The sequence below is a fragment of the Medicago sativa genome, chromosome 7 (assembly GCF_051527215.1).
Source record: "Medicago sativa cultivar Bolivia chromosome 7, Bolivia_mono, whole genome shotgun sequence".
Taxonomy (NCBI): Eukaryota; Viridiplantae; Streptophyta; class Magnoliopsida; order Fabales; family Fabaceae; genus Medicago; species Medicago sativa.
In genome coordinates this window covers 69,201,267-69,215,256 of record NC_140755.1, presented here as the reverse complement: position 1 = coordinate 69,215,256, position 13,990 = coordinate 69,201,267, and the positions used below count along the sequence as shown (strand labels likewise).

The window sequence follows — 13,990 nt, the reverse complement described above, 5'->3', positions numbered from 1 at the left end:
GTTGTCACATAATGGTTGTACAAATATCATTTCTCTTATTACATATATGTATATGTACGTATGTTTACATATATTCACATCATTTTTTAGCGGAAACTTAGCTCGAGACTAAAGAGGCTTTATATATTATATATATGATGATGATGATGATAATGATGATGATGATGATGATGATGATGATATTGATATGAATATGATAATAATGATGATGCACTACACAAGTTGAATTCTCTGCTATTAGTAAAATGGTTTTGTGCATACTTTAGCAATCACATTTTATTTATTTTGTATTTACATTTTTAGGTTGTTGGGTTGGATTTGGTGGATGATGAAAGTAAGTTTGAAAGTCAGTCAACCAAACACATGCCTACACCTGCTCTATTACTGTTAGGGTTATGCCAATCTTTACACCTTAAACAAAAGGTATGTAACTTTTTTTCCAAGACTGTGATAATAATTCATGTTAGTATTAAGAGTGTCACTTTATATTCTATTCATTGCTTGCTTCTTTCCTCAATAAACAATTTCTCTTCTTCTCAACTTCATTATAACTAATATATGAGGGGTTTGAACGTATCACTTTCCACAGATGATCCTCTCCAACTTCAATTTCAAGAATATAGCAATGCTACTTCTGTATGTACCAAGATCGATCTCTCCCTCTCTCTATGTGGCTTAAAATCAGTCAAAATTGACAGTCAGGAAATTTCTCCCTCTGCAGCTATGGAAATTGAGCTCATGCGATTTATGTGAGATCGCCCGAAATTCAGTTTATCAGTTCGGTTTCTCACATGCCTTAAAGGTAAACATATCTTGACTTTGAGCCTTCTGTAAAGAAAATCAATAAGAATTTATTTCTCCACCCTGTTTATATTATGTGTTACCAACAATAATAGATCATAACTGTGAAGTGCTGGCCTACACTTAATTTTGTTATAATGATCAAACTAAAATTAGCAAGGGCTGACTATAAACTGGGAGTATTGTGTGTGTGTGTGTGTGTGTGTGTGTGTGTCTTGTACTCAACTGATTAGTTTTTCTTGTGTTGCTAGTCACACTGGATTGGCAAGGAGTATTACAAGAGAGCGCCAAATGGAAATGACATTCGTAAAACAAATGTTCTTCACATCCGATTAGCATTCCGAGACACGGTATGGGATCGATGCATGGTTAAGTTACCATATGTAAATTGTATTATGTTGCAAACATGAATTTGAATCCAATTATTTATACTAAATTCTTTTCATGTTTAGTTGAAATATGCTGTATAAACAAATTGGCATTGTTGTTCGCTTGCTTCCAATTCTTCACTTTTTAACATTTTTCTTTGATTTGTGATAGCTCGAAGGTTCACAATTGTATCCGTATTATAAATATCAACAAGCAAAACTAACCAGAATTATAAATACTGTATTTTCCTTACTTTGATTGCTTTGCTTGCAGATTTGGAGATGAGATGCGACAGGTTTATGTGGGCAGAGCATGCTGGTTGCATGTTCTTCATCCACACTTGAAAAACCAAGCTGTTAACAGGTTATATCTACTTGGTTTCTTTTCTGCCTGTATGAGTGTCTGCTTATGGTTTTAGTACTGGCATTTGTCTTTTCCTCACTTCATGGATGATTGAACCTTTACCCTTGTAGGTTGAAAATGAGTTCCACACACCACTGAGCATTGACAGGCGCCTGAGGCAGAAAATATATGTAATAATAATAGGGCTGAATGTTGGTGATTTCCAAAATAATCGAATCACTTTAGAACCAAAAGTTGTAACTCTTCATGAGAATCATTCGTATACATTGGAACATTATTATTTATTGATAGATAATGAACCATGAAATTGATTCAAGTGTATATGGTTATAACATTTGGCAAAAGGGTGCTTAATGAACCATAGCATTGATTCAAGTGTATATGATCATAACCTTTGGCAAAGGGGTGCTTAATGAATCATAGCATTGATTCAATTCAAAGGGGTGTCTTCTCTCATGTGAAGAGTCATATAATGCACTATAAATGCTTGGCATTAACAACATAATTTTTCATCATTCTCTTACTCTAAATCATCCATCAATTCTCTTACTCTAAATCATCCATCAATTCTCTAATGCATGAGTGAATTGTTGAAACCATAAATCTGTAAAATACTGTTAGGAGATACGCTTGGTGTGGTTGTGCAATACACGTCAAGGAACTCATAGTATCCTGAAGGGGATTCGCCGGTCATTCCTTATTGCATCCAATATACAGTTATTGGTGGGGGCGAATCGAACCTAAAGGTTAGTATGGCAACCTCATACGCTTTGAGTTTACATGCATAACTATTAAACTTTTCAGGTTTCAAGTGCAGCAGCCTCTTCCCAACAATCAAGATATACAACAATCTTTGGAATTTATGTGCACACTTCATCGTATTTATCCTCATCATTTTCTTGGTCAAGTTATTGCAGCAGACCCCCAACACAAGTTCCAACACTGAAGACGGTAAAAAATTTGTTTGAGGATATTCCACGTGATCGCTTAGCTTCAGCAGGACTTGTAGAACTTCAAATCAGCACCGTCCTACGAGAAAGTGTTTTCTCATATTGATTTGGCCGTGATAAAATGGTTTGGCTAGCGATGATTGGGTGAGTGGATAAAACAATTGATAATTGTTGGAGCACTTGAAACTATAAATAACGGTACTGCTGGTTTATATACCATTCCATGAGAGAAATTAGCGTTCTCAGATTTTGGTCCCCATTACTTGTCGTTACTGAGCTTTTTCATTGGAAGATGAAGAGTCTCCTCAGTTTTGCCATGCAATGTAACAGTAGTGAGTGAGAGTTATGATGAAATTGTGTGATGATGTAACGATTGAATTGAGTAATATGTACACTTTTATGTTGTATAATATGTTTTATGAGCTTCTGTGCACACGTACTATACTAAATGCTTTCCTATTTCTTCACAATCTGTCCGCACACCCGTTCTGTTCCAGCTCCCTTATCGCCACCCACATTATCATCTCTAACGGCAACCTCGCCGCCAACCTCATCCCAAACAAAAATGCAGTTTTAGTTCCTCACACCCATTCAAGGGATCAGTGACATCACCACCAACACTTCCAGCCCTCTAACAACAGTGTCACAACTTCTAACAGGGTTACAGAGCATTGTAACACATCCATGGGAAGAAACTCAACAATTCGGTGACAGCAGGCTTCTTTTTCAACTTAATAGATTCCTTCAATGATTTTACACTTTCCACATTCAGTCTTCTCTTTCTCTTCATACTCATCAGTCATACACTCCCCCTTTCACCCCTCACATTCATGGACTGTCTCCACCATCATCGTCATGAACTCACCGTCGTTGGAATTGGAGCAAACAACTCGAAGGCAAAAGGGGAAAGATCTGGCGGAATGAGTTTATGATATATTTGATATTATCTCTTTTATTAACAGTTGACAAATTAATGGTGTGTACCATGCACAACTTAAGTGGCTTGTGTACGGTAGCAATCACCTGTTTATGATTTGATACCTTGTAAATAGCTGGGACGGTGACAATGAAGGTGGTGGAGACATTGTCGACGCTGCTAAAGCTCAAAGCAAGCCATTGGAAGGAAAAATGGGAAGGATCTGGTGGAATGAGTTAATGATATATCTGATATGATCTCTTCATCTAACAAATGACAAATGCCGTGCACAATCTGAGTGGCATGTGCATGGTAGCAATCACTTATTTTATGATTAAATTGTTTTCTCTGAAGTTGTGTTGCATATCTTAAAAGAGTACTGCTAAAATAATTTCATGATACAGATAAGATATATTAAAATGTTCAATGAACGTGATGTTGTTGCATCACAAAAATTTCCCTAATCTTTTTTTAAGTACAATAATAACCATGAAACAATGACGTCAATTAAGTTGCCCTATTAAAATTGTCAAATCTCCAAAATTATCTAAAAGGAATTAGCCTTCAAATTATTTTAGACTTGGTTGTGTAGTTTTCTACCATAAAAGCCTAAATTCAATGACAATTTATCTCAAACAATGAAGAAGTGCTACCAATAGCAAGGTGAGCATGTTACTTATTATACGGCTTTATCTCCTTAATTACTCCATCAGCAAGTGAATCAACATCATTGTTCTTGCCGAAAAACTTCACAAATCCCATGTCAGGTGCCATCAAGTATCTGGAAAGAAGTAATATGTTATCAGAATAGTGTTCATTATTCAAGAAGAATCATCCTATGTCAGTTACATATAATTTTACATACGCAAAGAAAGCATAATCAGAAAGAGAATCAGTTGATAGAGGTAATCATGAAATGAAATTATCTTCAAAGTTATGAATAAGATGGATATAATTTTAGGAATAGAAGTTTAGGGGCAAATTGAGTCACAGCTCACAGGGCTATAGGGGAAGCCTCAAGGCTCAGAAAACACCTACAAGAATACTTATATATTATCTGCCGACGAGTTCCTCACATTGGCAAGGAGATTAATCATTTTTACAAAGCTTACCCTTTCCATGGATATATTTCAAAGATTAAGTATTTCAAATTACAATTTAAGCAATCACAAGATTTCAAATTCATAGACAGAAGCTGGCATGCAGCACCAAGAGCAATTACGATGTGAAAAAAACTGGATTTAACTACTCTAGATCGAGGAATTTATTTTAGAGGAATCATATCCATTAATTGGAAAATCAATGGCTGAAATTCAAATGACTTTGTAGTTTGTTATTCAAGTGCATGCATATCTCAACAATTGATTTTCCAGTCAACACCTATACTATCTCATTTTTTCCTCTAAAAAGTGAAAGCCAAATACTATAATATATATGAAGTAGGAATAAAATGACATACATGACTATGGAATGATCAACAAGATAATCCGAGTCTTCCTCTGCTGTCTTCATATAATAAACACGATACGCACGTGCAACACTTTTTATCTCATCTGGGCTACCAGTTAAACCAATCAACTTTGGATGAAATTCTGTAAAAAAAATAAAAAATACAATAAGAATTCCGCAGCAAATAACCAACATGAGATATAAAAAGTGTAATTCATGAAGTATGACAAAATCACCTTTGACATATTCAGCCACTTGTTCAACAGTATCCCTCTCAGGATCAACAGAGATAAAAACTGGCACAGTTTCAATTCCAGATTTCTCCTCTGTAAGGAGACAAAAGAGACATGAACATGATTACAATTTGTACAATATTATAAGATCACAATATCATCCATTAAGATCTAAAACACTAGTATGCTTTCTCATGTGGTCTTTAAGGACCTGTTTGGATTGACTTATTTAAGCTTATATTGGCATTAACACCACTGAGACTGTTTGGGATAGCTTATGGAAACACCTTATTATGACATGTCTATAAACTCTCCATGATAGCCTGTGAAAACAATTTATAGCTAATATGGAAAGAATTTAACTTTATTTTATAGAAATAGCTTATACGTAAGCTCGTGTACTATAAGCGCTTGATTAAGTTGTTTATCCAAACAGTGTCTAAGTTCTGACAACTCATGCAAAATACAAAGATCAAAATTAATTCTCATCACACTTATTACTCTCAATTTGCCAACAAAGCACTTGAAGCTTCATATCCATCATTATTGCCATCTAACCCCAAGCCACACATGTACCTCTTGTGAATTTAACTATTTCAGGTATCACATTATTTTAATTAATGTAACGAGAATTAAATCATATATTGCTCTGTGAAACTCAGTTTGCCATTCAGCAGCATGCCACCTACAAACACTTACTTATTTTATCAACTGCAGCTACTAACTTTTGTAGTTCCTCGGGACAGATATCTGGGCAGTGAGTAAATCCAAAATACATCAGTGTCCATTTACCCATGAAGTCCTTATCAGTTACACGTTTCCCGTGATGGTTCGTAAGCTCAAATGGACCCCCAATCGCAGCTTTTCCCGCAGAAGGTCCCTGCTTAACTGCCTCTGAAACATTTTGTATATCTACAGCAAAAAAAGTTGAATCAATAAATTAAGAAAATGTCCATGATATCACTAAGAAACAACATCATCTAATATGTTGTCATGCTACCACCAAGAAACAAAGAATTGGCATGATGATGATATATTTTGTACATAAGCTTCACCCTCAAACAAGAATTGACCTGCTAAGATTCTATAAAATCAACAAGTAGACATGCTTTATATTTTTGAAGAATCACTTAATAAATCATATAATTATATAAGAAAATAATAAAAGGGACAGGATCATAAGACAAGTAACACTTACAGTAAGTACCATATTTATGTAGAATACAAAATTACTTGATCTGGCCATTGAATTTGTAGTTTTTATAAAGTAAACCAGTTTAACAATTAAATGCAAATCAAAAACCAATTGACACGTCATGGCATTATTTTATTTCAACGGACAATATATTATTTAAAAATACAAGTAGAGGTCCGTTATTAGATATCATACACCGCCCATTTGGGTCCCACAAAGCTCAAGGGATTAGTCTTTGCAGTTGTAGCGGAGGATACCCAGTTTACATCAAAAAAGATTAGATATCATAACTACGAATGTCCAAACTATTTGAAATTTCAATCAGCATTATCAGGTAGATAATATCACATGATTCAACAGTCAGAATTTGTTAGTTTCAAATTCTAGAAAAAGTTATTAAATGTTGACATTTCGACACCTAGATTCATTGAATGTCCAAACAATAATACAGTGAACAAAGAGAACCCAAAAAGACATACAATTAACATAGACATGGTTCTCAGATAATCTCCACATGCATATATCTTATCCACAAAACACTCAACTAACTCACCATAGTAATCTACCTTCTATATGTCGTTTCTTTTCCTTGTCATAGTAATATACCAATCCACCTCCAGTTAAAATCAGAAAAACAAAGCTCAACCAAGCAACCGGCTACAACACACAATACCAAAAACAAATAACCTCATTATCAGTACAATTCAAATCCGGTCTCATAAAATTCACATTAACATAAAATACTTAATCAAAAAGAACTACATTGCAACCTATGAAGCACATACACATATAGAACACACAACAATGACACTGACACATTGACACCGAAAATAATCCGAGAAAAATGACATAATTCAATGTAATCACATGTGTCAGTATCATGTCACGCCTTCGATCAAAAGTGTCGGTGCTTCAAAGATTACAACCAATAGTTTCAGATACACACCGATCCGCGAAGAGATTTTTGGTAATCACTTTTCTGTTTCTGCTCATCACCAGACTCTTTTCCTTTACCAGAATCAGAATCACTGTTTGATGAATTACTATCAGATGGTGGTTTATTCGGTGGAGATGATTTATCATGATTATCAGTGCTAGATAGAAACCTCTGATGCAGCATCAACGACCCATTACCATAAACTTGCTTCTCAACCTAAAATTTCAACAGAAAGTTAAACAAAACGAAAATTAAAACAAACCCAATTAAAATGTTAGAATAAAACAATGAAATTAGAGATAAAGTAGTGATTTTTATGATCAAATTGAAGGTAAAAAAGAAGAGAATGAACCTGGCGAGGTTGGTGTGAAAGATGACTAGAGAGTGATGGTGAAAGAAGAGAGGAAGTGGTTGTGGAATGGCGAAGAAGGTGAGAAAAGAGAGAGCGAGAAGCGTAGCGGAAGAGGTTGGTTTTGGTGGATATCATGGACGCCATGTGTTTGATGAAATGAAGCTTTGAAGTTTGAACCTTTGAGGGTTTTGTATTTGTAAATTGAACACGTCAAGGTTTAAGGGTTTTGAACTTGAAGAAGAATCTTCTAATTAACAACCCAAAACCTTTTTTGCTTTGAAGAAACCCAACCTTACGGAAAATGAAAAAAAAAGGTATGTAAAATAAACGTGTATTTTTCGTATTAGAGCAAGTGTCAATCTTTTTTTTTGATAAAGCTATAAAATTGTATTAAAAACCATCAGGCACAGCCTGAACCGATTACAACAACTAGTTTATATCAACCCTCATATAAGGGAGAGCTAATGAATCTCTATACAAAAAAGTGTCAATCTTAAAATAAAAGTAAAATAAAACTTTTGCATCTTTGAATTATTTTTTTTAAGACAAACTTTTGCATCTTTGAAAAGAGACATTAGTTACTATAGTTTCTCCAACCCTTAAAAATTTAATTCTCATAACAAATAAGAAGGATTGAGGTTGTAGTTCCTATCATTGAGATGAAAACACAATCTTAAGACGTTTTTATATTATTGTTTTTTGAAAAATAAAAAATAGTTTAGCCAATCACCATTGAAAAAGATATTGGTATTCGATACAAAGTCCTTATGAGATTGATTCTTATTATCACGCGATAAAATTGTACACATGTGACGTCAAAAAATATCAATGACAACTCTCGAGGATACATAGAAATGGATCAACACCATTTATAATAGATCTAATGACACCCCTCCACTTGAGCCAAGAATAATCTTCACTGTAACTTACAGTCTGTAAGAACCTAGTTAGTTCAAAAACAATATTTCATTATTGATATTTTGATGTTAACAAAAAAGAACAATTTGTCTTAATTGTGTGGTCAAATTTGCAGGATATAAATAGACATGGCAACAAAACCCGCCCCCGACCAGACCCGGCCACCTCGCGCCAGAAATTAACGGGTAAAAGGCGATTTAACTGGGTGCGGGTGTGGGGAAAATTTAGGTTTTTAGTACAGGGGCGGGGGATGCTTATACCCATCCCGCACCCGCTTTTTGAATTTTACTTTATTAAATTTTATAATCTTATTTCCATAAGCACCAACCTATTTTAATATATTATTACTCTTTATAAACATATTTATTATAATTATTTTGCTCTTTTGAAAAAAGTATATTAGATCTTTAATTATTTATATAATTATTGTTTTTTGTTGCTATGAAAAAAATGAAAAAATATATTTTTTTTAAATATTTTATAAAAAATAGAGTTTTCGCGGGTGGGGGCGGGGCCGGGGACGGGAGACCCGTCCCCATTGGGAGTGGGGTTGGGTGTTCAATTTTTTCCACCAATATGGTTTGGGGACGGGAGCGGGGGCGGGTGCATGAAAGCGGGGGCGGAGACGGGGATGATTAACCCCCCCCCCCCCCCCCCCCCCCCCCCCCGTTGTCATGTCTATAACAAGCTAATGTCTAAAATCATCTTTATCAAGATAGTTGAACACGACAAGACACGTAAATGAAAATTAACAATCAAGTGTTTAATTAGCTAATGAAACTTATACAATATATCCTACAACTCGTCCCTTGCGAGTTCCGGATCTCCAATAGATTAGTAGATCAATTTTGCTATGCCAGATTGTTTGGGACAGTTGATCCTCTTACCCTTATTGCTAAAACAACATCTAACTTCTATCAACTTGTTTTATTGTTACAGATTAACTCAGTGTTTCCAAGATTACTGTCTTTTAGTACTTTCTTGACGCGCTCGGTTTAAATTTCCTTTCCACTTGGCAAGATGCCATCCTTTGCTAGAGCCTCCTGGACACGGCACAACTTGTGAAAATATGGACCTTTTTTAAAATACACTTCACAGGTGAAATCTCCAAAACTACCGTGATCTAACCACTCGTCGTGTTGCCATAGATCGTCATCTCTTTCAATCTGGGAAGGCCATTCAACTTTCAGTTCCTCTTCTAGCCCTTCTGAAATCTAATAAATCATCGAAAACAAATTTAAAATTGAACCCATCGAATCGATATAAAGCAATAAATGGCGCAAATCTAAATCCAAAAAGCTAATTAAAAAATTTGAAATTGAATTTCAAAGTCACAAATTTTTAAATTTACCTCTTCATATGGTTTATTTGTTTTTTTTTTTTTTAGATGGGATTTGACCTACAGTATGTGCCCAACCAAGTTTCTGAAATTCTATAGTAGTCAAATCGAGCCACCGTAACACTGTCGGCGCTTTGCATAATCAATACCGCAATCAAAAAAATAGAGTAAAATGGTTTGAACAACTTAGAAAATGTATAATGAGGTAAATGTATAATGAAGACAGTGCAATACCGTAATCAAAGAAAATCAACCCCATAGTCTATGAAAATAATTTGAACAACTTAGAAAATGTATAATGAGGACGATTAAGTCGAGTGGTTTCTGATTTTTCGAATAACGCTAATTATCAATAAATTTGTTAGTGTGATCAACTTAATTTTTATGTTTTAGTTGGTGAGACTATAGGTTGAAGTAACATTACATTATCTTTCTTTTTTTATGACTTTATAGTTTTTTTTTTAAAAAACTAAATTTATTAATAACAAATTCTTGCTCAAGATGAACAAAGACAAATGAAACAAGATTTACAAAGCAACGGTGCCGCCGTATATAGGCGGAACACCTGAAAAAAGAGATACAGACAAAGCAAAGTCTATGTACAAAACCTCACAATAAAAGTTGTATCGATCACCCCACAAAATTACGACAGTGTAGATAATTGTCTAGTAAATATAAACAATTTTGTTTATTTTTTTCTGCATTAGAGATCAATTATGTCGCTTATGATTACTTACAATTAATCGATGCACCATATTTTAACAACAAAAATAAAAGTTTCTTATTATATTAACAAAGAAAAAATTAATCTCATAAAAAATGAACAAAAAAGTGAATAAATGTGAGTTTCTTAACAGTCATTTGTTTTTCATTATAGAAGAAAAGCGTTGATGAAATGTTTAAGGGAAATTAACCAATGAAGTGATATTATGGGGCCATTTTGAAGTGGTTGTGCAAGTTAAATTGAGTTTATTATTATCATCATCATCATTATTATTATCTCATTGAAAATACCTCTTACTAATAATTTTGGAAAATAAATTAAAAATAATATAAAAGCATAATTTTTTTAATAGTATATGTAAATAATTAGATATATACTGGTTTTTGATTTTGTTCTATCATGATACCTGTGAATTTGCCCAAGTATCTTTTATTTTTAGCATTTGTGCAAAAGATGAAAGAAAGGAATAGAGAAAAATCCAAAGGAATATATTAAGAGAAATAAGAGAGGAAAGACATTAGTAATGTTAATGATGTTTCTTATATAAGTTTAAAGTATGTTGGAATTTCTAATTTCTTTAAAAAATAATTGAAGGTTACAAAATTTTATTTTATTATTAAAAAAAAAAGCAATTATTTGATAAATACTAGATACATAATAAATAAATGTAGTAGAGGTTCAACTCTACAATTATTTTCTATGTCTAACATTTTTTTAGGAGTATTATTTTCTATGTCAAACATATAATATATCTATTATCACATAGATGCATGACTCCAAGAGTTATTTATTACAAGAAGAATTAGAGACAATTGATTCTTTTTGAAAATACATTGGTGGTGTTATGAATTTAGTTGGTTGGTTGTGTTCGTGTGGTTGATATGCATGACTCAAAGATTCATATTTAATAAATGAGAATGCTGAAAAAATAAATGTGTATGATTCATTAATATTTTAAAAAAATTAATTTAAAATTCACAATGTATTAGGAGTGTCATACATATAGTTGGTGGGTGATGTTCTTGATTATTGATATGCATGACTCCTAGAGACATATTTAATACTCCCTCCGTTTCAAAATGAGTGTCGCTTTAGGCTTTGGCACACATATTAAGAAATAGAATGAAATAATCATTGGATGTAACGCTTTTACTAAACTGCCCTTACTTTATAAGAAAAAGACAAAATTAAAGTTGCATTGAAAAATGTGTGAGAGAAAAGTTGAAGAGGGTAAAGTTGGAAGAAAAAATTAAAGTTGTATTGGAAATGTAAAGCGACACTCATTTTGAAACAATTTTTTTTGGCTAAAGCGACACTCATTTTGAAACGGATGGAGTACATGAAAATGAGAAAACACAATTGTGATTATTACAAAATATTCAAAATTTAATTATTTTAATTAAAATTTATAATATTATTTATGTTTTCATTAGTTCTTTAATTAAAATTTATAGCCCTTAAATTTTTAAATTAAAAGAAAAATTCTCAAGTTTAAATTAAATTCAAAATTAAATTTTTGATGTGGAGCATCCAAGGTTGGTCTCAAACTAGAAAAATGTACCCGACAAAAATCCATACACATTTTGTAGGCCTCAATGTTTGGCCAATGGGATACACACTCTCTCACTCTGTGAAATTGTTGGTTGTTACATTTACTTTTACCCCTAATTCAAGTGTTCTTTGAGTGATTGTATGATATATTCCTCCTTAGATGTCTATTTAGGAGTTTATGAAATTAATTAGTTTTTCATGCTATTTAACCATTAGGAGCAATTTATGTTTTCTAGTGTTTGGTTGAATGAATATGGTATGCATTCTGGTGAAGTTGAGGCCATGGTTTTAACGTTGGAACGAAAGTTGTAGCGTCGCGTGCTGCATAACTCGACAAGTGACAAAGTACATAAGTGGGTCTAGTGTGGCATATACGTTTTTATATATACTTATCTAAATTTCAGTTTTAATACCTATGTTGTATCTTTTTATTTGTAAATTAATTTTTTTTAAGAATAGTTGATAAGAAAAATATTATACACAAAACATTTTTTTTAGTGATACATACTATCATTTAACTATACTTCAAAAAAAAAAAAATACATTTAACTAGCAGTGAAATGATATTTTTGTTAGGGATATTAATATACTGTTTGATTAGTAAACTACTTGAGTTAATTGCTTATACGTAAAAACACTATCCGTAAAAACACTATCCTTGAAAAAATGAGGGTTAAATGTATTTTTAGTCCCTACAAATCACAGAGTTTTTAAGTTTAAACGCAATAAAATTTTAGTGGTAATTTTAATCCTTCAAAATATTGTAGTTTGTAAGAATAGTGAATATTTTAAATACTTTTTACAAAAATGGATATTTTTAGTTCTCTAAAATGGTCCTTATAAAATGCAAATAGTGACTTAAAGTGAATAAATTTTTTGCAGGGACTAAACTTGAAAGCTTCTAATTTTATAGGGACTAAAAAAATATCAATAAATGCTTGTGAATAGGATTTTGTTTAATTTGGCATGCCTCAATTTGGATGATTTGGAAGGAGAGAAATGATAGAATCTTCAAAAATTGTGTGAAGGAGGTCGATGATATTGTGGAGAAAACAAAGGTTTTGTCTTGACATTGGAGTCTTAGCAGGTCGAAGATTGTGTCGTGCTTGTTTTTACAAATGGTGTTGGAATCCTAAAGTTTGTTTACCTGGGTAGTTGTGTTTGCGGTTTGGGGTGGAGGCAAGAGAAGTGAACCCGACAGCGTGAAAGGTAGAAGCGAGTGATGTTGAGAGAAGATAGGAAGATGGTGTAAGATTGCGAAGAAGGTAAAAAAGAGAAAGTGAGAGGTGTAACGAAAGTGGTTGGGGTGGATATCATGACACCATTTGTTAGGGTAAAAATGATACTTTAGCAGACTAATGTATTTCATTACAAATAATGAAAAATTACAAAATATTAAACTGCAATTTTTATCCTTTTATTTCTCAATTGTTGATTTTGAACATAGAATATTCAAAAGTTAATTTATTACAAACCTAAAACTAAATTTGTAGCACAAGAAGATGGGGGGGGGGGGGGGGGGGGGGGGGGGTGGGGGAAGTTAATTTATTAAGGTTAATTACCTTAATAAAGTTAATTTATTAAGGTATGTTTCCTTTTTAGGGCGAAGGAGACCCTATTGTCACCCTCTCCGAGTTGAAGGGTAAGTTGGATAAAATCAACCGGCAATTACACTACAGAGACATACGAAGGGTGGACGGTGTTGAGTATCAACGTCCATCGACCGACTCAGCCGGGGTGGATGGTGTCATGGTCATTGTTGACCGTTCATAGAATCGTTGCAATTGCTTTGGGGGTAAGGTCTGTTTCCTTTTTAGGGCGAAAGAAACCCTATTGTCACCCTCTCCGAGTTGAAGGGTAAGTTGGATCAAATCAACCGGCAATTACACTACA

General features: G+C 33.3%; 2 protein-coding genes across 2 annotated transcripts; one reads left to right on the top strand and one right to left on the bottom strand.

The window, feature by feature from the left end:
- The first annotated feature begins 461 nt into the window (after window positions 1–461).
- LOC146908042 (AMP deaminase-like) lies at window positions 462–1,583 on the top strand. Its single transcript, XM_085724791.1, has 4 exons — window positions 462–636; window positions 722–802; window positions 1,053–1,151; window positions 1,444–1,583. The coding sequence occupies exons 1-4, from the start codon at window positions 559–561 to the stop codon at window positions 1,453–1,455; spliced, it is 270 nt and encodes an 89-aa protein (XP_085580917.1). The 5' UTR covers window positions 462–558; the 3' UTR covers window positions 1,456–1,583.
- Window positions 1,584–3,790: 2,207 nt separating this feature from the next.
- HCC1 (electron transport SCO1/SenC family protein) lies at window positions 3,791–7,723 on the bottom strand. The gene is made up of 7 exons (XM_085724790.1): window positions 7,566–7,723; window positions 7,223–7,429; window positions 6,843–6,933; window positions 5,781–5,993; window positions 5,085–5,174; window positions 4,859–4,991; window positions 3,791–4,180 (listed from the first exon to the last, which is right to left on the bottom strand). Exons 1-7 carry the CDS (start codon window positions 7,707–7,709, stop codon window positions 4,072–4,074), a joined length of 987 nt encoding a protein of 328 aa, XP_085580916.1. The 5' UTR covers window positions 7,710–7,723; the 3' UTR covers window positions 3,791–4,071.
- Window positions 7,724–13,990: the final 6,267 nt, after the last annotated feature.

What these genes read in the sequence shown, in the direction of transcription:
- LOC146908042 (XM_085724791.1), top strand. Translation starts at nt 559, where the DNA reads ATGAGGGGTTTGAACGTATCACTTTCCACAGATGATCCTCTCCAACTT. An exon ending in AATATAGCAATGCTACTTCT is followed by an intron (nt 637 to 721) that starts GTATGTACCAAG and finishes CTCCCTCTGCAG; the next exon opens with CTATGGAAATTGAGCTCATG. An exon ending in GTTTCTCACATGCCTTAAAG is followed by an intron (nt 803 to 1,052) that starts GTAAACATATCT and finishes TTGTGTTGCTAG; the next exon opens with TCACACTGGATTGGCAAGGA.
- HCC1 (XM_085724790.1), bottom strand. Translation starts at nt 7,709, where the DNA reads ATGGCGTCCATGATATCCACCAAAACCAACCTCTTCCGCTACGCTTCT. An exon ending in AGCTGCAGTTGATAAAATAA is followed by an intron (nt 5,175 to 5,780) that starts GTAAGTGTTTGT and finishes GTCTCCTTACAG; the next exon opens with AGGAGAAATCTGGAATTGAA. An exon ending in GTTGATCATTCCATAGTCAT is followed by an intron (nt 4,181 to 4,858) that starts GTATGTCATTTT and finishes ACTTCTTTCCAG; the next exon opens with ATACTTGATGGCACCTGACA.